Source organism: Delphinapterus leucas, chromosome 1 (genome assembly GCF_059928025.1).
Source record: "Delphinapterus leucas isolate spDelLeu-1000000601 "Yukka" chromosome 1, BTC_Dleu_Yukka2, whole genome shotgun sequence".
Classification (NCBI taxonomy): Eukaryota; Metazoa; Chordata; class Mammalia; order Artiodactyla; family Monodontidae; genus Delphinapterus; species Delphinapterus leucas.
Window position 1 is genome coordinate 76,725,428 of NC_143129.1, and position 23,075 is coordinate 76,748,502.

Genomic DNA, 23,075 nt, shown 5'->3' on the forward strand with positions numbered 1-23,075 from the left:
AACGTGACGCACGCGCCGCGCCGGGGTGGCTGCGCGGGCAGCGCGGCGGGAGGAGCGCGCGCCGAGGGCTGGGTGCGGGCGGAAGTCGGCGTCTGCGGAAAGGAGAAAGGAAAGGGAGACACGGCTGGGTGCGGCGCGGCGCGGCGCGGCGCGGCGCTGCTGCGAGACCAGCAGGAGGGCGCCGCCCCCTCCCCCGCCCTCTCCGCTGAGGATGGAAGTGACGAAAGCAGCCGAGGAGGTCACTTCCTGCTGGGGTGGATGAGGAGGAGCTGGAGTCGCCGCGGAGGAGACCGGACCGAAGACGGACCGTGCGGGGGAGAGGTGAGTCCCGGCCTCGCCGCCAGGTTCCTCTGGGCAGAACCCCTGGCTTCGGCGTGGACGGCGTCCCTGCGGTCGGGGCCGCCCGGCGAGCCACGTACCAACCCAGCCGGGCCTCCCCCAGTGCGGGGGGCGGGGGAGGGAGGGAGGGGGCCCCGCGGCTGAGGGGCGACGGGGATCCAGGCAGTGTTCGTGCGGTGGCTCCGCGGAGCTTCGAGGCCACGGGGCGAGGGAGGCCCGGCCGGGAGGCAGGTAGAAAGGAGACTCCCGGGGCTGCGGAAGTCGGGAGCGGGAGCTGCAGCGGGGGATCCGCGGCACCAGACTCTGCAAGCCTCACTCTTTGGGGAATGGTCGCGGTCCGAGGGAGGCGAGGGGCCTGCCGGGCTTTGCAGAGTTGAGATGAGTGATCCTACTTGGACAGAGTGTCCTCGGAATGAATTTGCCTAAGGCATGGAGAGGCGCCTCCGGGACCCTGGGAGGGAGGCCTTTATGGGTGAAATCGGGGAGTTGGGATGTCGGGAGAGAGCTTCCTGGGCAAGTCATTGTTGCAGCGGGGTTTGGATCGCAGAGTCGTGGTGGGTGAAGGCATTCCGGTGGCAGAATAAAGACCTCGCGAACCGACAGAGCAATCTAGTTGTTAGCGTCCAGGGCAGCTTCCTGGAGCCGTGGGGAAATTAGTGTTTTTCCTCTCTCATTGTCACGGAGATGGAAGCAGCCGGGAGAGGAAACTCCTGCCTCAGCTCTGGGGCCTTGTTATTGTGTATCTTGTGTGTGTAACTCTGTGTCTGTGTTTATGTTTGTTTTTTCCTTCCTTTGGGGTATGTATCTTATCCTCATTCCCTGGTAGTTTCATAGCCCGAAACTTGCTGGTCTTCTTAATGTGTATGGTGAGAAAAAAGATTCAAAGGATCTAGAGGAATCCTAGGTTAGATGAAATTTCAAGATTAGGAATTTGTACCCACCCCACCCTAGGGTCACTAAGGCACCTACATTGCCTCCAGACTCCTGCTAATGTTGGTACTGAGGGCCTGTCATTTCACCCTGGGGAACTGCCTGGCTGAGGGTAGATCTGCCTTCTGCCCGCATATCCCTCTGGCAGTTTTACCCTTCCCTCCTTTTTGTTAAAGGATTGACTGATACAGGGTGCTTGCTGCTAGGAACAGGAAATTTATTAAGGAACTGTAAATCTGAGTGGAATGAATTCAAATCACAGCCAGACTCCCTCCACTTGTTGAACAGAAGGTTCCCAGAAATGCTTGCTTTTTTTTTCTTCCTGTTAAAGGGAGAAAATGTAAAATGTTTTCTCAAAGAAAAATTGGGGGAGTGTGTGTGTGTGTGTTTGTATAGAGTAACTGTACATATGGTGTGTTTACTTAATGTATCCCAGGGTGTTGTTTCAAGGAGGAAGGGGCAGTTTCTGACTGGGAGAAGTTTTCCTTCTCCCATCTCACATAGTTCAGGAAAGTAAATCAAAATCAGATGTTCATTCTTGAGTGGCAATCAGATGGCTTTGGATTTTTTTTTTTTTAACTCTTCTTTAAACTGGTACATCTGGGTGAACTCAGACTTGTGTATCTTGGCATCTGGGCCTGTCTAGTAATAGAAGACAAACTGTTTGACTTGTTTTGGCTGCTTTTTTGGACTCATTTCGCCATACCCTTTCTTTTTTACATTTGAAGGACTGGTCAGGAGGAAGAAAGCAAATATTAAACACAGTGTTTACAATTTGTGGCTTAAAGTCAGGTGGGAGATAATTATGGCCTTTGAAGCTGATGACTTGAGCACCATCATTTGATGACTTGGGGATTAGCAGTTTGGAGGTGACATGTTTGGAAGAAAGAGGGTTACATAAGGAGGGAAAGACAGGGAAAAAGAAGTTTGGGGAAAGGCTGTGCCAGAAAACATTGGGAGGATAATAAATAAATAGCACCTTAAAGTAATTGATGTGGCTTGTATCTCTCAGCAGGAGGGTGAAAATGAAAGCAGGCTGTAGCATCGTGGAAAAGCCGGAAGGAGGTGGAGGTGAGCAGAAGTTAATCATCTTCTGACATACCTGGAATGTCCCTCAGTGGTTCCTTTTCTCTCCACTTGGGCTTGGTTCACAAATGCCAGACCATGGCTGACAGCCTCTTGACAGGGTAGATACTGCTAGGACAGTTGTAGGCTTGTTTCCTATGGATGAATGTTAACATGTCTGGTCACCACACCCTTATCCCGAGCTTTAGAGTCTCTTTCCTGTTAGAGACACAATTCCAACCTTGAGGGTAAGGTTGTTTTTTCCTAAAACATTATCTTTCCTTTTTGTTCCCTTTGGAACTTTCATGTCCTTACAGAAAGTAGGCATGAGATTTAGTAAGATCTGAAAGGGTAAGAGATTAGACACCTGGGTGCTGCTGCCCAGCTCTTATCAGATTTAATGATTGCCACAAGGAAAGGTAACTTCTCTCTGCTTTCCTCTCGGCTATTGTGGTTAGCCCCAGCTGACCGAAAGGGTGTTTGTGGCATGTTTGCACAGCACTCTAGAGATTCTGAGCATTGGAATGTGAGGTTGGGGATACAGGTATGTATGTTCCTAGCTCCTGACTACCTTGATCTTGCCCTTTTCATATTAAAGGGTATCAGTTTCCTGATTGGGCCTATAAAACAGAGTCGTCCCCGGGCTCCCGGCAGATCCAGCTATGGCACTTCATCCTGGAGCTGCTGCAGAAGGAGGAGTTCCGCCATGTCATCGCCTGGCAGCAGGGAGAGTACGGGGAGTTTGTCATCAAGGATCCAGACGAGGTGGCCCGCCTCTGGGGCCGCAGGAAGTGCAAACCACAGATGAATTATGACAAGCTGAGCCGGGCCCTGAGGTGAGGGAAAGGATTCCCAAATCCATTGTGTTAACAGATTGGAAGGAGACTTAAGTAGTTTGGTGAATGTTAGATAAAAAAGGTATCAGGTGATAAGAGACTCCACTAGTGAATAGGTGTAGCTTTTTTTTTTTAGGTGTAGCTTTAAAGTGGGAGTGGGAGCTATTGAATCTGGGTAGCACAGGCACAGGAGGAGAAAAGGCATATCTTTGGTTATATGTAGGAGGGAATTCCAACGTGGCTGGCACTGGATCCTGACAGCCAGTTCTGCTCTGTAGTGGGCGAGAATGTGTGGTGAAACCTGGATTGGAGCTCATTTATAATCCAAATGATTAATTTACAGTTCCCTGTTAGAAATCTCTTAGAATTTCTCTTTTTTAGGCTCTCCTGGAAGAAACTAGAAAAAGAGTGAAGCAAGCACACAAGAGAGCACTCACTGCATGGTAGTGCCCTAGCTATTCAGGAACCAGTCAGTGAGCTCAGTGAGTTGCCAGTTCATAGGTTGCTCCAGCATGTCTAAAGATTGGTCACTATAAGTTTTCGCAGGTTTTCTTTTCCCCTTGTCAGTCTTTACATTTCATAACCCTTTAGCCCTCCAGGGGCCAGTTTATAACCTGTGCCACTGAACAGATTCAAGCCTCAAGGTTCTAGGTACATTGAAATCCCCTTGCCTTCCTTCACTGTTAGTGACCCTGAATGTAAAATCTGGGCAGCAGCGTTGCTGGAGCCTCTCACTTCCTTTTGAAAGTGAAGTAGGCCAGGCTGACTGCTGTTTTCCAGATCAGGGTGTACCATTGTTTGACCTGCCACCGTAAAACAGTTCTACATTCCTTTGTCTATGCCTTGAGCTTAGGCCTCCAGACTAACCACATCAGGTCTCCCAAGAGATTTGTCTGCCCCCACCTGGGCAAGGCAGAAAGGAGAAACAAGGCAGTGACATACAGTGGAACAGGAAGGAAATGGACTAAATAATTGAAACCATAGAGAGAGAGAGAAGAAAGGTGGTTGGGGCTAGGATAGGTGTTCAGGATCTCGAAGTGAGATTGTCTTTGTAAAGGACTAGAATTTAGTTGAAAATTGAATGGGAAAAGTATGCTCTTAGGTCTCCCAGCTCTAACCTAAGGGCAAGGCTGCAAAAGAATGATAGTGATGTTTGCAAGTAATACTCAGCAAGAATTGTTGATCTTAGTGGTTACCTAAGTATATCAAAAACTGTCAGTAGCTAGAAGATAAATTGACGTGCATTCCTGTTTTTACAGATACTATTACAACAAGAGGATCCTTCATAAAACAAAAGGGAAAAGGTTTACTTATAAATTTAACTTCAACAAGCTGGTGATGCCCAACTACCCATTCATCAACATACGGTCAAGTGGTAAGATGCAAACCTCTCTTGGTGGGGAATAAATTTTGAGTTGAAAAGGAATTTTAAAAACCCAGGTCTAATATGTGATCATGTAAGTCCCAGTATATAATGCTGTAATACCCTGCCTAGTTGGTTGCTTCTCTCAGAAGCTTTCTTCTGGACCCTCAGAAACCGAAATCTAGGACATAGGTACATTATGAAGGGAAAACACACCCATGGTTTCTGTTATCTGCTCAGTGTGACTGGGAAAAGGAAAGGTGATCCCAGCAGGGGTTCAGGATTCCAGAAGCATATGTTGATTTAGCGAGTTGATGGGACTTTTAGAGACATGTGTTTATAGAGTCAAATATGAACGTAAATTTCTGGAGGAGGATTCAGTTTGAGACACACATGTTTGAGTTATCCTTGAATGGACAGTTGTAGAAATGATCAGAAATAGACCTTCAGTGTAAAAAAAAAAAAAAAAAACCCAGGTCTAGGATTTGTCACATTTAAGGGGTATTTAGAAACACCAAAGTAATATGATCCCCTGGATTTCCTCTGCGTTCTTGCTCAAGTTTTCCCATTCATCTCACAGGAAGTGATAGACTCTGCAGCATCAAGATAGATTTGGTTTATTTGGTTCCTTTTTCTGCATATTATTTGTCATCTCCTAGATATTATTGCATTGTCCTCTTTAGGAATGGTGTTCCATAGGTTTGTGTTGATCTTTAAGTTCAGGACTCAGAGTTTTAACACCCTGCCCAGTGGCTCTTTCATAGACAAGAACTAGCTTCTACAAACACTTCCGATTTTCTATGAAACAACCAAGCTCACCCTTATCAAGTGAATATCATCAAAACCACAGCATCCTTGATCACAGAAAGGAGGTTCATATGTTTGCAGTGAAAAGCAGTGTCTTTGATCTGCACCAACAACGCCTCAGAGAACAGGACTCTGGGGTTACTTGACCTTCTCTCCTCTGAAGTGCTGCAAGGCTTCCCCTCTAGGCTCTCCACAGGACAGGTTTCCATTACAGCTTCTCACAGAGGTTTTGAGTCTGCCTCTCAGGGATGCAGAAAGCAGTCTCTGATAAGGATGTTTGTTTGTTTGTTTGTTTTAAGATGCAAATCAGACCCCTGCCTAAGAAAATAGATTGTGTTTAACTAGTTTCTGAGCAGTCCATTAATGCTCTGTCTTTGTGGCATTGTACAAGGCAAAGAAATCTGATTGTGATTCTGTAGTATTACAACTTCTCAGAGAAAAGTTGGAAGAAACCTGAAAAATTAGAGCAGGGGTGTGGCTGAGAGAATATAATGCTGAGATCCGTGGCAGATATGTAATTACTACACACAGCAAGTTAGGGCAGTTTTAGCTTGATGCTGCTATCATTACAGTTCCATCTCTTCTGTAACCACTCCCTTCTGTCCCTGGGGCATGCATTTAAAAAAAAATAAAAGTGGTATTGGAATGCATCTCTCTAATTACAACCTGTTTTCTTTCCTTGTGCCTGAGGGAGAGGCGTTAGGAAATCAAACCTGTTCTAACCACTGGAATCTTGTTTCCTCTATTTTTCACCCTTACCCCCCTCCTGTGTACCTAGAGGAATTTTGACTCTAGCTGGGTATACCAGAGTGTGTGAGTCTTGTTCTTCTGTCTTTGACCCATTTTTTTTCTATTGAAAACCCACAAGTCCAGCCACTTGGACAACCTGGAATGGGGCATTCATCAGCCCTTGGGAGTAATATGCTTTTCCAAGGAAAGGAAATCTGGACCCTCACTATATGAAGACTCTGGTCTAGAAACCTAACAGTAGTGGCCTAGCACCACCTATTGTGCCTGCAGGTGGTTGAACCAACATTGATCCTTAACTAAGCTCAAGATCCTAATCAAAAAGTCATGGGGAAAGCAAAACTTTTAGGGATACTACTTCGTTTTTACATCCTGGTTGCAGATAACCCCAAAGAACTAGAGTCATTAGTTCATAGAGAACTTTTACCCAGATAGACCAGATGTTTCAGGTTAACTTTTATGATGACAAAGGAATGTAACATTTATTGAACATCTACTTAATGGAGGTACTTTTGCCTAGTGTTTTTGTGAATTAACTCATGCAACTCTCCTAGCCAAATAAAGTATACATCTCAGTACCCTCATTTTACAAATGATAAAATTAAGGATGACAGGGCTTCCCTGGTGGCTCAGTGGTTGAGAGTCCGCCTGCCGATGCAGGGGACACGGGTTCACAGGTTCGTGCCCCCGTCCGGGAAGATCCCACATGCCACGGAGCGGCTGGGCCCGTGAGCCATGGCTGCTGAGCCTGCGGCGTCGGGAGCCTGTGCTCCGCAACGGGAGGGGCCACAACAGTGAGAGGCCTGCGTGCCGCAAAAAAAAAAATTAAGGATGACAGCAAAGTCAAAGATTGATCAGAGTGGCTTGAATACAGTTATCTGTTGGACACTTTCTCAGGAAACAATTCTTGAGAGATTGAGCTATTGAAATAGATCATACATTCCTTCTCTGGTTTGGGATTCATTCATTTGTTCAACAGATAATGTATTAAGCCCTAAAGAAAAAGAAAAAGATAATGGGGGAGTTCTTTCCCTCAAGGAACTTAAAATTTAGCAGGAGAGATAAGATATATGAGGTTTAACACAATTCGGAATACAATGTGGAATGTGATAAATGCTCTAAGAAGCAGAGCTATGTGGATTAAGATCCTGGAGGCTAGAGAGATATTGTCTAGATGGTGGGTTGATACAGTTGGGCTATTTTGAACTGTGTGTTTTTAAAAATAGAAGCAATACATTTAAATTTTTTTATTATTTTTTTAATATTTAATGTTTAAATGTATTTTTAATATTTACATTAAAATGTATTTTTTAAATGTACTTACATAGGAAACCTTGGAAAGATACAGAAGATACTAGTAAAAATGCTGCCTGTCAGGGTGTGGGGAGAGAGCAGACCAGTTCAAGGATGGACTTGAGACCTCACTTCACCCCACCCCAGTTTTTTTATCTTTATTTTAGGAAACTTTAAAGCTACAGAAAAATTGAGGAAAAAATTGAACATCGAACACCCATATATCCTCTATCTGGATTCACTAATCAATAGATAAACATTTGCTTTATATTTCCATATACTTTTTAAATCTTCTGAGATTAAGTTGCAGATGTGACACTTCATCCCTGTGTACTTCAGTATGTATCTCCCAAGTACAAGGACATTCTCCTTCTACTCACAATAACATTACCATACCCAGGAAGTTTTAACATGCTCTAATACTATTATCTAATATATGGTCCATATTTAAATGATACATGCCTTTTAAAGTTTTGCTTTTTTAATCATGATTATTGTCTAATAAAAATTATTTATTTTAACAAACACATGCAGTTTGCTATGCGCTGGTACCAGTTGAAGGACTTTACAAATATTACCTCTTGTAGTTTTCATAGCATGAGGATTAGTCCTGTTATTATCCACTTTACAGGTAATGAAACTGAGGCACGGAAAAGTAAGTAAGTTACCTAGAGTAACACAGCTATTAAGTGGTAGGGCCGGGGTTTGAACTTAGACAAGGGCCTTATTCCATTTTGCTAAAGGGGTTCAAAAACCAGTTGGTTACTTGTACCAGGCTACAAGGTAGAAGGTGCTGGAACTAAGATTCAAACCCACGTTTTCCAGCCCTACTACTCTGATTTCATAGTGGCTCCACGAAGGTTGTCTTCTTCAAAGCAGTGTTATTCATACTTCTTTTAGCAGCAAACTTAGTTTTCAGACAAAATCTTAGATTTGTTATCTCAACATACTGATACAACATATAAAAATCGGGCTGCTGCAGTTACTCAGAGGTGAGGGATCCAGAATGCCACCTCCAAATTGCCTTCCTTCACTCCCTCTAAATGCATTTGGAAAATGCTATGTATTCTGTCTCCTTTTTGCAGATTTACAGTATACCTTAGCCTGTGTAGGGACTGAGATATCCTCCAGTTTAGAAAAAACAAAGCGAAAAACTAAATTGTTTAGGAGACGAGACCTTCTCTACCACCTCCCTTCCCCCACACACATTATACTTATTCAGTCCTTCAGAACACATAGAAGTGTTTTTTTTGCTTTTGAATAGATGTGCTTTTAATACAAAATAAAGATCCAGGAGAATCAAAAAAGAATAGAATTTTAGCCATTGTAATAAGCTAGTAGAAGTGATACTTTGGAGACCCTCTTGACTCAAATTATATTCAAGGTCATCCATCTGTTTTTCCTAATTGTGCAATTAAATCAGTGGTTTTAGAAAAAAGACCTGCAGACCAGTTTTCTGTGGAACATCATTTTGAAATGCTGCTCTGGCACAGTGTTACTCAGGCACATGTGCCAAGAAAGCTGCAGTCTTGCACATACCTACCGACTCCAGAGTCCTATCTGAGGATGACTCAATTATAACAAGAATAGAAGACTGCAAGCAATTCCTACCCACATCGTATCTCGTGCACCTTTTTTGTTTCTTCTCCTGGATCACCACACTTCACTTATTTGGGTTTTTCTTATTTTTTCTTCTCCTTTATCCTTCCCTCAGTAAAAATAGCCCTCCTGACATCATCAGTGATAGAAGCCACTGATGCCTCCCAGGCGCCCAAAGGATCCCTGAGGCCTCATACCTCTCTTATGCTCTGATTGTCAGGAGGACCTTTTGGGGGAGTTGAGAACTTGTGAGGCTCTGAAGTTGACATGTGTAGCACAGTGTTGGTTTCTGCCTAGAGCTTCAGTTTTTAGTCTGTGAATTTGGGAAAAGTAGGTACTCGACTTTCTCGCAGCGTCCTCAGTGCTTGAAAGCAGGATGGTAGTGGAGATCATTATACAGAATATGTATAATAGAAAATAGATTGGAGAGATTTAAAAATTTTTGAATCTCTACAAAGTAATGATTGTATATCAGAAATGATAAAAGGTATACCATGAGAACCTACCTTAACAAACATAGCCTCTTTTTGTGATGTTTTTGTTCTTAAAATGTGGTCTTGTTCATGTTCATATATGTGAGGTGCAGGGTCTTCAGCCTTTTAATGCATTGTTTACATACATATCGTTCCCAGTTTCGTTCATTGCTCTTGGTTTGCTTGCTTACTTTATAGATATGGCCAAGATTATGAAAAAAAGAAAAGATGATTTGCAAAGCTGAGAGTAAAGCAGGTGATATATATACAGTATTTAGAGTTGCAGAGGAGAAGGCTGTAATACCCATTCATTCACTCAACTGGTAGTTATTAAGCACCTACTAATTATTAAGCCCTGAACTGCTGGGAATCTACTTGCAAATAATAGGAAGTCCCTGCCTTCATGGGATTTATGTTTTAGAATACAGATAGACAAGTAAATGATATTTTGGATAGTAATGAGTACTGTGAAGACAGTAAGACTCTAGAGAAAGGTGGCAACTAAACTGAGTATAGGAAGCTGAGGAGACAGGCAGCTGAGGGATTCAGTCCAGCCGGAATGTTTATTTTCTGTTGCTCTTCAACATCTTGTACTTGCTTAGCATAAGTAAAATTGCTGATAATGAATGACCGGACCTCCAAAGTGGCCTTTTGTCTTTTCCTCCCTCACAGGTGTGGTTCCCCAGAGTGCGCCACCAGTGCCAACAGCCTCTTCCCGCTTCCACTTCCCACCTCTGGACACCCATTCTCCAACTAGTGATATGCAGCCAGGGCGGTTCTCTGCTAGCTCCCTAACTGCTTCTGGCCAGGAGTCAAGCACTGGCACTGATAGAAAGGTGGAGCTTTCGGAGCTGGAGGATGGCTCAGCCGCTGACTGGCGCCGGGGTGTGGATCTCATGTCCTCCCGAAATGCTGTCGGCGGAGGGATTGGCCATCAGAAGCGCAAACCTGACATCATGCTTCCCCTGTTCTCTAGGCCAGGGATGTACCCTGACCCCCATAGTCCCTTCGCCATCTCTCCCATCCCCGGCCGTGGAGGCGTCCTGAATGTCCCCATTTCACCAGCCCTCTCCCTGACTCCCACCATCTTCTCCTATAGCCCGTCGCCAGGCCTGAGCCCCTTCACCAGCAGCAGTTGCTTCTCCTTCAACCCTGAGGAAATGAAACACTACCTTCATTCTCAAGCCTGTTCTGTGTTCAACTACCATCTGAGTCCGCGGACATTTCCTCGTTACCCAGGGCTCATGGTTCCACCGCTGCAGTGCCAGATGCATCCTGAGGAGTCAACCCAGTTTTCCATCAAGCTGCAGCCGCCACCTGTCGGGCGGAAGAACCGGGAGAGGGTGGAGAGCAGCGAGGAGGCAGCGCCTGTCACTGTTCCCACGCTGGCTCCTGTCCCCCCGAGAATTAAGGTGGAACCAGCCTCTGAGAAGGATCCTGAGAGTCTCAGGCAGTCGGCACGAGAAAAGGAGGAGCGCTCTCAAGAAGAGGGCAGTGTGCCAAGCAGGACCACAGAAGAGGAAAAAGGCACCATCTTTGCCCGCCCGGCTGCACCGCCTGTCTGGCCCTCTGTACCCGTTAGCACCCCAAGTGAAGAACCCCTAGAGGTGACTGAAGACAGTGAGGACAGGCCTGGCAAAGAGCCCGGTGCACCTGAGAAGAAAGAAGATGCCCTGATGCCCCCCAAGCTTCGGTTGAAGCGGCGCTGGAATGATGACCCTGAAGCCCGGGAGCTGAGTAAGAATGGCAAGTTCCTCTGGAATGGGTCAGGACCCCGGGGCTTGGCAACGGCTGCTGCTGACGCTTAGAACTGGAAGTTGATTGGGAGCTGTTTATACTATAATCAAACACATACATGTATTTATGTAGCAAGATTTCAGGGTGGGGGGTGGGGAGGGAATTAGGCTGGTTTGATCCTTCTAGGGGCATAGACTTGTATTTTTATGTTTGGGGGATAGGATGGGGGTATCTTCTGTTGTAAATTAGATGGGATGTGAACACTTTTTTCCTGGTGAGTAGGACATGGGAAGGGTATTGAACTGAAAGAAGAAAGAGCCTCTGTTTCCTGTTGAGGCTTACACTTTCTGACAAACTCCCAGAGGGCCAAGATACTGTTTGGTCCCATGATAGTTCAGGTTCCAGACTTGTTTCTTTTCTATTGTATTTATATATGGAAAGCCATTAATGAATTTATTTTGCTCTGAGACATACACATAAAAGGGAAAGGGGCGTGGTTGGGAGGTTGAGCAGTGAGAGACCATTAATACTAAGTATTTTGCCTGAAATGTTTCTTTATAATTATTTCAGGGGAGGAATAAGAATCTCAGTCTTATGGGGGCAGGAGGATGTTCAGGTGTTGCTCTTTTTCTTTTTCCCTTTGTTGTTGTTTGGCTTCTTTTTTTTTTTTTTCCTTTTTATAAAATGTTTTCAGGAAACGTGAAATGTACTGCCAGTTAGAGCGGGGCTGGCAAGGCACAGGCGCTGAGCCTTCAGCTGCGTTGTTGAGACAGGAAGCCCTGCTGTGAATTTCTTGGACATTTCACCTACTTCACCTATTAAGAAGCCATGAGGAGTTATAAACTCTTGTTCAGGGAAGAAAGAAGAGGGCAGGAGGATGTAACCCAATGCCTTTAAAAACAAAAACACAAAAATGCTCTTTTTTTTTTTTTCCATCGTGGGTTTGGGGAGCCAAACCAACGTGTGACTGAGCGAGTTGACTGAGAGACGTGACAGAGTTGAAGATGTCTTTCTGCAGTGTCTGGTTCTCTTATCGTCTTCTTAAGTCAAAGCCTTAACAATGAACATACTTCAACATGATACGGGTCTGTCAACGTAAACCTGTAAAAGGGCATAGACATCTTTTCAGATAATCCAGGAGTGTTGGAAGATGGTTAAATTTTAAGCTGGTATTTAATCATCCCCCCTTGATGTATTGGGATAGGTAGCAAAAAGGCAGGATTGTGGGAGCTAAGGGCAGGTGATACCTGGAAACACCGAAGGTAGCTGGGGGTACAAGTGGATGTTTAGGAAGCTGAGAAAGAAGCGGTAGACAGGAGACACAGAAGGGAGACAGATGCCAAGAGGCCTGGTGTAAGTGAAGCAGTGGGTGTCTGTCCTGTTGTGGTGTTGCCGTTCTTGCCATACCCATTCCCCTAGATTGTACTAATTCTCATGATCAATTGGCTGTCCTGCATGAGACCCCAGGAATTGTTTCTTCTTGGGAAATTCCCTTCCAGCGACTTCAAAGGAATGGGAAAGTATTGATCTTACATGAATCAAAAGGAGCCTGGATCAGGGGCAGAGAGAAAGAAGCCACAGCCAACTGTGTGTGTGTGTGTGTGTGTGTGTGTGTGTGCGCGCGCGCGTGTGCGCACATGTAAGTACACAGTAGTATACAGAAATACCGAACATGGCTCAGATCCACGAGCAGCAGAGAGAAGAAATAACTGCGTCTCTGGTAGGGGCACGGAGTGGGCACAGGGATGTTGTCTGGAAGTTGGAGAGAGAGATCCCTGGCTCCCTCTCAGCCTAGGTGAACTCAGTGTAGACTAAGAAGCACTTGAGGGTTGTCTTCTCATGGTGGGGGGGGGGGGTCTATTTTAAACTGGAGTGCGTGCGTCAGAGAGGGGCCCAGGAAGGTTCGAGCCGGTGGGTGAGTTGTTAGGTGGCTTAAGAGGACTTGAGTCCATCATGCTCTTTTTCGGCAATTGTCCTCCCCCTTGTTTGATTCAAATTCCGTGAGTGACTTGTCTTTCCCTGGGAAAAGGATTAGGAGAATGGTCCCTAACAACTCAGGCTTTGGTCAGGCTGCCTTTGGTTGGTTGTGTTTTTGTCGGTTTCTTTCTCTGTACCTCGACTTACCTCGAATCAGAAAGCAAGCCCAGGCAGGTGGAAGAGGCATCTCTGCTTGGCATTGCCCAATCTAACCAGGGAGGCTGGCTGCCCACCGTCTCTGTCCACTAGAGGGGAGGGCCGGCAGGTGTCAGTATGAACTCAGGAATAGAAACATGAGGCCTTTAAAATAAGAGGGAGAAAAATCCGTGATGCAAACCTGTAACCCCCTAGAACCCAAGTGCCAGAATTAATTCCTAGATGCTGCTTCTGTTTGAATAAAAAGTCACAGCTTTTACACTTGAAAAAAACACACTCAAAAAATGTTCAACTCCATGAAAACTGTTTTTGGCTTTAAGAAATTGTTTGGTGTTTAACTGTTTCCTTTGATTGCCATTCCACCAGTAAATTGTTGGTTGATTTGCACTGCACACTGGGGTTGGGGGGAGGGTCCTACACAGAGCCAGACTTGGGCTTGCCCGGGAAGTGGACCAGGGGATGTGGCGGTCACTGATATTTCCTGGAGCAAAGGGGTGGGAGATAGTTTTTCTTCCCCGAGCCCACTCTGGGCAGCACCTGTCACCAGCCTGGCACAAAGCCAGGCCTTTCTCCCGCGAGCATCTCATCACTGAACAGCAGGTGGAAAGGGGGGGGAACAACACCAGACGTATTTTGCCTCCCCATTTTTTCCACCTTTTGCTGTGCCAAATGTTTAACATTTTGCAAATACAGATCTTGAACATGTATTAAGAACCTGTTCAAACTGTTTGCTTTTTTGACTCTAGAGAAGAAAACAGTAGAGATCTCTTCAGGGCATCCAGCCTTGCTGAGCTTTTCTTTCTTTTTTTTTTTTAAGAGCGGCTAGGAGTGAAATATAAACAATTCACTAAGTCCCTTCAACCCCCAGTTTTCAAGCTGCACTGCATTAAACCCAGCTCGGTAACTAACACAGGGAATTACTGCACCCTAGTCCTCAGTGGGCCAAGAAACTTTCAGAAGCATTAAAAAAAAAAAAAAAATAGTTGAAGTATACCACTTCTCACCAAGCGGGTAGAGTCAGTTGGCTGTTTGTCCCTTGTTTTTTATTTATTCCATAATTATGTTTGTGTTTTTTGTTTTGTAGACAGTAATGGAACATACTTTTAAATTTTGTTCAAAAGAAAAAAAACTTTGATCCAATCTTTCAAGAACTGTTCCATTTTTTTGTTTCTTCTTGGGGGAAAAAAAAGTTACCAGTTAATTTGTTTTGAAATATTTAGGCATTCTTTGAGTTATAAAATTGCGATGCAGGGATTTTGGGGAATTCACATGTGAAAGATGACTTCACTAGTTATCCGCTTAAGCAGAATAAAGTGTGTATATGTACATAAAATGTAAGTAAACTTAACTCCATTGTGCAGTGCCTTTTAGATGTTCCGCTTTCTATAAAGTCTTCAAATTTTTGCATATATATATTATATATATATGATGTAATGTTATAGAAATATATGTATAATATACATATTTTTTCCAGGGGTATCTGATAGCTCTGTATTTTGTTATGGAAGTTGAAAGAAAAAAAAGTATTTTACCTCAGAAATTAAAGTTAAATAAAATTAAAAAAAAATACTTTTAAGTAATGTTTGCGGAGCGTTGGCTTTGTTGTTGATACGCTAAGCCAGGGTGGTCATGCCAGAGAATGTGCCGCGTGCATGCTAGCTCACCCACCTCCACACTTTTTATTCCTGTTGTGCAGGGGCCAACACGGTGAGGGTGGGCCCCTTAACAGCTTTGGAGGTTGTCAATTTCCTTGAGTCAGTAGGTGCTGCTAGATAAAGGACAACTGAAGCCAGGGACACGTGTTAGTGGGGGAATTTCTACCTCACGATTGATTTGAGGATTCATTAAGCGTACATGGCAAAGCCCGACCCAGTAGGCCACCCTTTGTATGAATCTATGTGAAATGTTCAGAATAGGCAAATCCACAGACAACATAGGTTAGTGGATGCACTGGAGAGTGACTGCTAACGGGTCACATATTCTTTTTGGGGTGATGAAAATGTTCTGGAGTTAGTGGTGATAGTGGTACAACAATTTGAATAGAAAGGCCACTGAATTAAAATCACTCTGAAAGGGTGACTTTTCAGCCATGTGAAGAATAATCCCAATAAAGGTGATTTGGGGATTATTGATTTTGTTTTGTTTTTAAGTACATGACAAGCCAGTGCTAGGGAAACCTAGTATTTCCCAGTAGAGGACAGGAATCCAGAGGAGTAGGAGATCTTAATGGGGTATTGAGTATCATACAACACACCCTAAGGAAAATGGTGCGGGACTAAGTATTCTCATTTTACTCTTGAGATAAGGCAAAGTGATCTTCTAAAGATACCAACGTTGGTAGAATCACAGCCAGGTGTTACATTTGACTTCTATGGAAGGGTCCTGTGAGTTCAGAAAGGCTGAAATTGATGAGGGGTGAGGCTGAAGAGGCAAACTAGGATGGATTATGAAGGGTCTTAGGAGACACCGAGAGTTTACATTTTACTCCGCTAGCAATGGCCATCCCCAATGTTATGCAAAAGAGTTTGGGCTAGACCGCAGAGGAGCATGAAGGCCAGCTTGTCAAATTAACATTTCTGCTTAAGAAGACTATTAACTCATTTTGGCAGGAAAAGGTGAAATGACAGAGGCTAACTGGTTGACTCCCTGAAGCAACCCAAATCAGGCTGAGAATGAATGAATGGGCTTGGGTGCAGACCCTCCTGCTAGGAGAGCCTCCTGATTCTTTTCCTTCCTCAGGCTGCTGAAAGCAAAGTGAGACTTGTTAGGAATGAAACTGGTTATAGTTTTGAGCTCGGGATTCCAGGCCACCGGTTCTGCCACCCAATGTTGACCATTCAGTGCATAGAATTGGATGGCAATTATTCAAATTCTGAGCAAAGAGGAGTGAGTGGTGGTGAGCAGGGAGAAAGAAGTGAGGAAGGAGATGGAGCTTCAAGGTGAGAACGCTTGGGGGGGGCGGGGGAGGAAGGATGAGGGGAAAGTAAGTCGCAGAGCCTGTGACATGAGCGAGTAGCGAATAACCCCTTCAAAGCCTCCCCATTATCTCCCTGTTCACAGTCCTTACTTTAGTTTAGAAGGCCCTTCATAATCTGGCTCCCGTTTACCCTGCCAGCCTCATCCTTAACCACACAAACATGCATACACACACACTCTGTCAGCCCACGTAAAACCATGACAGCCAGCGCAGAGACAGCAGTTACCACGTGCCAGGCATGTTAAGGGCTTACTTGTATTAATCCCCATTTCATCAAGGGGACCACTAAATCACAGAGACATTAACTGGTATGACCGGGGTCCAAGCTCCAACACCTGTGTTCTTAACCACTCATGCCATAAGGGCTCTTGGCCCTGCTGAACTCACTGCCTGGAGACAGACGTCTTTCCTCCACTTCACCTGACCAATTACATCTTTTCCAGAACTCAGCTCAGACGTCATTGCCTCCAGGGGCCTTTCCTGGGCACTCGTCTGTGTGCTATTGCAGCCCGTGTTTACCTCTGTGCCACCACCCTAAGACAGTTTTGTCAGTGCTCTGCCGGTCCGGTTTCTCACAAGATGGTCCAGAAGCCGAGGGCTGGTGCAGGGGTCGTTTTGTTTTCTCCAGTGCCCAGCACGCTGCCCGGAGCCTGAGGATGCTTGATGAGTATTTGCTGGATAAATGAATAACAAGAAATATATGAAGGAGGTTTGATTGTCCAGATAGAGAATGCCAGTTTGGAATACTGAGGACAGAAGGAAGACTGCTGTCTCAGTCATCCCCCCACTCCACCACCCCTAACCCCTCTCGTCACAGCTTCTGCTTCCCTCCTCTCTCAGGAGCTGGGTGTGTTGACTCCCTGAGGAAGGGAGATAAAGTGGAATTGGCTCTAATCCCATAGTCCCACCCCTGCCATTTTACGGGCTGTGAGTCCTTGGGCAGATTATGGAAGCTCTCCGTGCCTCTATTTCTCTATTTTAGAAGATGGTTCTGAAGATTAAATGATGCACATAAAGCATTTAGTACTCAAAGTCCTTTTTTAAATGACATGACAGAGATATTTACGCCTGTACTCTGTACAGGGCTTTTGCCTTCACATCACTTCCGTCGGCCCCTCTCAAGAGGAGGTAAGATACTATTGTTGCAGGAAGGGGGACTCCTTCCAGGGCCCTAGAGTGGGCTCTTGTCTAACACTCGGAGATGAATTGTCCGAGGAGACACGCTTACTGACAAAGCAAGAGACTTTATTGGGAAGGGGCGCTGGGGCAGACAGCCACAGGGTAAGGGAACCCAGGAGGACTGCTCTGCCACGTGGCTCGCAGTCTCGGGTTTTATGGTGATGGGCTTAGTTTCCGGGTTGTCTCTGGACAATCATTCTGGCCCAGGGTCCTTCCTGGTGGCGCGCACATCGCTCAGCCAATAGATTCTAGTGAGAAGGATTCTCGGAGGTTGATAGGACATATGGACTGGTGTCTCCTCTCTCCTTTTGACCTTTCCCAAATTCTTCTGGTTGGTGGTAGCTTGTTAGTTCCACGTTCCTTACCAGGACCTCCTGTTGTAAGATAACTCATGCAAGTGGTTACTATCGGGCTTGGCCAGGGCAGGCAGTTTTCAGTCAGTGGTCCCCCTAACACTATGATCCCTGTTTTACTGATGAGAAAGTAGGGGTCCACAGTGGGTGACCTGTCCTACTGATTCAAACCTGTCTCATGAGTCTGAATCCCATACTTTGCCCATTCATGGCCTTGGATCTCTGAGACAAGGGTGAAGACACTTTATTCTAATCAGACACGCAGAATTAGGGGTGGTGTGGGGGACCCCAACCTTAGCATTTCTCCAGGAGTCAGGCCTTGTGTCCCAATCAGGAATGCAGAAGGAAAGCCAGCACCTGCAGCAGGCCCATGGGAGGGGGCCTCTATCTCTGGACAAACAGGCTCCTGGGACTGGGTTGCGAGGACTGGTCACGGAGGGATAAAGATCAAAGATTAAAGCCTTCCCAGAATGCAGACGAGCCCCACCCTGACTCCCAGGGCCCAGGTTGAGGGGAGAAGCCCCACATCTCCAAACTCCGGGGCTCCAGGATCTGGGAATCTGGTCTAGGGAGACAATGGGGAGGGTGCCGCCCAACAATGGGCTAGGACTGAGAAGTGAAGGTCTAGAGCCAAGAGGCAGCAGGTGTCTGCCCCAGTGTCACTGCCCCTTGCCTCAGTTGTCAGGTGCTGGCTCCATCCCAGCTTCAGCCCGAAGACTGGTTTAGGGGAACAGTGAGAACCTTACAACCTTGGTCCCAGAGAGCTAAGGGTCCGTGAGGGAGGCCGTCTCTGACCTCTCACCCCACGTTCTGCAGGAACCTGACCAGGGAGGAGGATGGAGGGACCCCTCTGTCCAGGAGACAGAGGTCAGCCTTGCAAACATGATTCTGGCTTCAGGGCCCTTTGTACCAGTGTGTCTTTTTTGGCCTTCTGGGGTTTTTTTCCCCCAAATCCCTCAAAGAGTAATTTAAACAGGCAGAGAGTGGGGTAGAGATTTCTTTGTATGATTTTGACCTCCAGGCAACTAACTGGAAGGAAAAGGGAGGGGAAACTGAGGTATGCGGTGTAAGCCTGTCTTGAGAATAGCACAGTAAAGGAAGTTTGCTTTAGTTCTCCCACTCCTGGCCCAGCTGGGAAAAATCTTTATCGCCCATGTTGAAATTTTGGACTTCTGGTGACCAATTGCAAGTAACATTTGTACGTTCTTGTCACTTGCTTTAACTTACTTGATCCACGAGTTGATCCACAACATTGCCCTCTGTGGACTCTTATTACTATTATTATCCCCATTTGGGGGATGAAGAAAACAAAGGTCAACGAAGTTGAGTGAATCACCCAAGGTCAACACAGCTAGTGAGTAACCAAACCAGGACTCACCCAGAGTTCCTGACTCCAAGCTCCATGCTTTTTCTCAAACACCTCCCTGCCCCTCAGTGATGACACACAGAGGCTAGAAGAAAGGGATGGGGGATTGAGTTGCTTTAAAGAGGCCCCTGATTTCTCTAAGGGAATCTTATGGAATCATCACTGGTGTGAGCTCCCCTGAAATGACCTCCAGGCCAGAGAGGGAGAGGCACACATGCTTTCAGTCAGTCATTCATTCCTGAAACTGACATGGCCACGTGCCAGGAGACACAGCGAGTCCCTGCTCTCTGGAGACTCACAGAGACTCAGTTTACTGAGGGAAACAAGCCAACACAACGAACTGAAACACAAGGCAGATTGTGGCCAGGTGACAATATTCATTCATTTGTTCATCTAACATTTCCTGAGTGCCTGCTGGATGCTAGACTCTGTCTTGGGATTTCGCAGTCAAATATAGACACTCCTAACCCATCGGGAACCTCCAGTTCAAAGACGGGTAATTAGGAGGCTCGGGGTCCTGCTCCAGGGCTCTCCCCACAATGCCACAGCCTTTCCCTTCATCTCCCAGCGAGCTGTGACTTTTCTGGTTACCGGAGAATTTTCAGTACTGACTTGGGCAGGCAGGAACTCAGATGCCCCCACAACACTGGGGGACTTCTCACTCTCCTCCACAGCCCTTCTAGGGAAAAAAAAAAAAAAAAACAGAGCCCCAAGATCCCTTCTAAACACAGGCAGTCCTCAGATGGACTGGTGTCCATCTGGCAGCACCCACACCACCACTTTTGGATCAGCAAGAACCAGGGCCCTCCTCCTAGCCTCCTGACCCCAGAGTCCAGCTCAGCCAGCGCCTAGCACATAAGGAGTGCTCTATAGATGGAGTAGGTAGGTTGTATTGCCAGTAACAGTGAAGCAGGAGGCACAACTCCCTCTCCAGCAGTCAGGTCAAAGCTGATGGGGAAGGCTTGGTCCTTGCAAACCTAGTTCTGGTCCTTAGATAGCTCCTACCTGATTTGAGGGTGGGGGGGACCACTTATCCACACTTGGCCTCAGGACAGAGATGTGGGCAGCTGGCTATCCAACTGGCTTGGGCTGTGGACCCCACCAAGGGGGAACCAGGGTGGGGATGGGGAAGATGGAGAAAGAGGGTGAGGCATCAACCTAGAAGGACTGTTGAGAGTGGAGCAGTTTGGGAAGGGAGGAGAGGGCATGGGTGGGGGGAGATGAGACGGACACGGAGTCCTGGGCCGGGGGCCTGAGCACTCTCTGGAAGCTGGGAGGGGCAGGGGGTGATTCTCTGGGGGACAGAGTGCAGAGGCAGCGGTGGAAGGAAGACCTAGAGATGAATTCCCAAGGAGGTGGGGTGGGGGGAACTGAAGCGAGTGGGCGGGGGCTGCAGAAGGGGTGGGCAGGGGAGCAGGGCTGACAGCAGGGAGCGCCCCCCCGCCCAACCGCCCAGCCTCCTGCCCATGGTATTGATCCACTAGATTACTCAATTTCACCCGTATTGATCAGGTAATTGCTTTATCTCGGGTCTCATTTGAGCTCTGCATTCTCCTGACTTTCCCGTCTCTCTCCCTCGTGTTTTTTCCTATCAGCCTGACACAAGGCTCCCTAACACAGAATAAATATATATACGTATATATATGAACATAAAGGTTTGGTTAGCCTGCCCCGGGTTGGTGTTTGGGAAGGGGGACAGAGGTGGATAGAGGAACGTAAGACCAGCCTGCCCTCGGAGCCCCTAAATTCTCTTTTAAGAAACCCTTCCTGGCTCCAGATAGTGGAAATGTCTGCCCACCCCAGGTTCTCCGAGGTCCAGGTAAGAGCTGGGGGAAACAGGCTGCATAGGCCTTGGTCTCAATCTGTCTCTTCTCACCGCCCCACCCATCCTCCTCCCCTGCAAGACCTGGAAACCCCAACTCCTCAGCCAGGCTCTTGGACGTCCCTTTACTAAGTCTGCAGAGTCTTGCCTCTGTCCTTCCGGCTGCTCTTAACTATGTGTCCTGCCAGTCTGTCCCCTGCCCTCTCTGTGGCCCAATGTGTGTCCTTCCTGCCCACCTTCCTCACCCTCTCCCACTCTCCCCATCCTTGGCCTTGGCCCAATCCCCTAACCTCAGGGTTCAGGCAGCCTGTCCTTCAGCTGGAGGAAGGAAAACTAGGGAAGGAGACTCAGCCACCCCCCAGGGAGTCCACAGACTGTTCCTCCCAGGAGCCCCCAATCTGAGAAGCAATGGCTCTTGTCTTCCTGAAGCCTCCAGTCTGAGAGAATGGACAAGACCCATCTGAGGGCAGGACAAGAAGACCCCCACAAAAGTTATAGACAAGGTCCCGGGAGGGGATTGAATGCTGGAAGATGCTGGGCAAGATTCAGCTCTCTCACCATCTTGCAAAGCTCAGCCCCAGATTAGCTCACAGACCAGCCAGGCAGAGTGGAAGCAGATACGGAGACTGGCATTTGCCAACAGTGGCTCCCCGAGCCTGGTGCGAAGTCTATGGGGCCAAGGGGATCCATCCACCTGCCACCAGGTGCCTCCTTCCAGCACACACTCTGGATTCCTGGAACCCTGGAATTCCCTGTGCAATGGCCAGAGCTGTGTCCAGGCACGCATGCGCCTCCACCCTGGACGCACCCTCCTGAGTATGAGCCTAGGGGACAGCTGTCCACCTGTTGTCTTGCACAGGCGCCTGCAATGTCAAGAGCGGGCCCAGGGTGTGAAGATTCTTAGCATTGGAGCTCTATTTTCAAAACTTCTACTGAGACTGTGTGCCAGGCACTGAAGTAGGAACTGGGAATTCCATGGTGAACCTGATGGATAAGGCTCAGGCTCTCCCCACAGAGCTTAGAGACTCTAGGACATTATAAACCAGTTCTCCCTCCTACAGCCTTCAGGATCCCCCACCCGATCCATGCACACCACCCAGGGCCTTGCAGGCTCACTCTGTCCCCTTTGAGGAAGGGAGCCCACCAGGTGGGGAGAGGGAAGGACTCAAAGCAGGGCGTCCAGACACCATCTGCGCTGAGGGCGGGGGGTCCCATATCTGAGCCCCACAAACTCATCCCACCCAGTGAGGAGCCAGAGGAAGCAGTGGGGGGTGTGCAGGAGGGTGGGAGCCCCAAAGGGTCCATCTGGCTACATCCTACCTTCCATGAGCTGGCAAGCACCATCACTGTCTGCCAATGTCCTCCACAGAGCCCAACCCAACTCTTCACCAGAGTTTTCCAGAGCAGAGGGCAACTGATCCTTTTTCTTTCTCATCTTAATTTCCAGAGTCCCGTCTCTGTGCTCTGGGGAAGCTCCTCCTTGAGTCTAACCAGCATTCCTCCTGCTGCTCCCATAGCGTTTTTTTTTTTTTTTTCTAGGTTCCTCTTCCATTCAAATGCCTCAACCTTTCCAACTTCTCCTTCAACTCTCCACGCCCCATCTTTCTCTCATCCTTCCTTCCTTGACACCTGCATTCATTCACTTTGGCCTCCTTGTATCCGGGCTTGGAAAAAGAGTGACCAACTGTCCCGTTTTGCCTGAGACTGTTCCAGTTTTAGTTCTAAAAAAAGTCCTGTGTTTGGGGGAACCTCTCTGTCCCAGGGACAGTGGGGCACCCTACCTGGAAGGTAGGATACCGCATGAGGCCCAGTTCGAGAAGCCAGATGGGAGCAGGGTTTGAGTACAAATACAAAAAGGCCAGCAGCATTTTCCCACGTGTCCACAGAGACAAAGACAGACACACACACACACACACACATATACACAGAGATAGCCATAAACAGTCTCTAAAACAAAAACACAGCCCACACATCCAGAAGCAGACACCCACAGAAACCCGCAAACAGACACCCGCATTCAGATTCACACACAGACAAACCCCGCCTCGCACCCGCA

The 23,075-nt window shown here is 47.1% G+C and overlaps 1 protein-coding gene across 1 annotated transcript; it reads left to right on the forward strand.

The window, feature by feature from the left end:
- The first annotated feature begins 276 nt into the window (after positions 1–276).
- On the forward strand, positions 277–11,860 carry LOC111167057 (ETS variant transcription factor 3). The gene is made up of 5 exons (XM_022559441.3): positions 277–321; positions 2,282–2,340; positions 2,933–3,170; positions 4,430–4,545; positions 10,125–11,860. The coding sequence occupies exons 2-5, from the start codon at positions 2,295–2,297 to the stop codon at positions 11,258–11,260; spliced, it is 1,536 nt and encodes a 511-aa protein (XP_022415149.1). The 5' UTR covers positions 277–321; positions 2,282–2,294; the 3' UTR covers positions 11,261–11,860.
- Positions 11,861–23,075: the final 11,215 nt, after the last annotated feature.

What these genes read in the sequence shown, in the direction of transcription:
- LOC111167057 (XM_022559441.3), top strand. Translation starts at nt 2,295, where the DNA reads ATGAAAGCAGGCTGTAGCATCGTGGAAAAGCCGGAAGGAGGTGGAG. An exon ending in AAAGCCGGAAGGAGGTGGAG is followed by an intron (nt 2,341 to 2,932) that starts GTGAGCAGAAGT and finishes TTCATATTAAAG; the next exon opens with GGTATCAGTTTCCTGATTGG. An exon ending in AAGCTGAGCCGGGCCCTGAG is followed by an intron (nt 3,171 to 4,429) that starts GTGAGGGAAAGG and finishes CTGTTTTTACAG; the next exon opens with ATACTATTACAACAAGAGGA.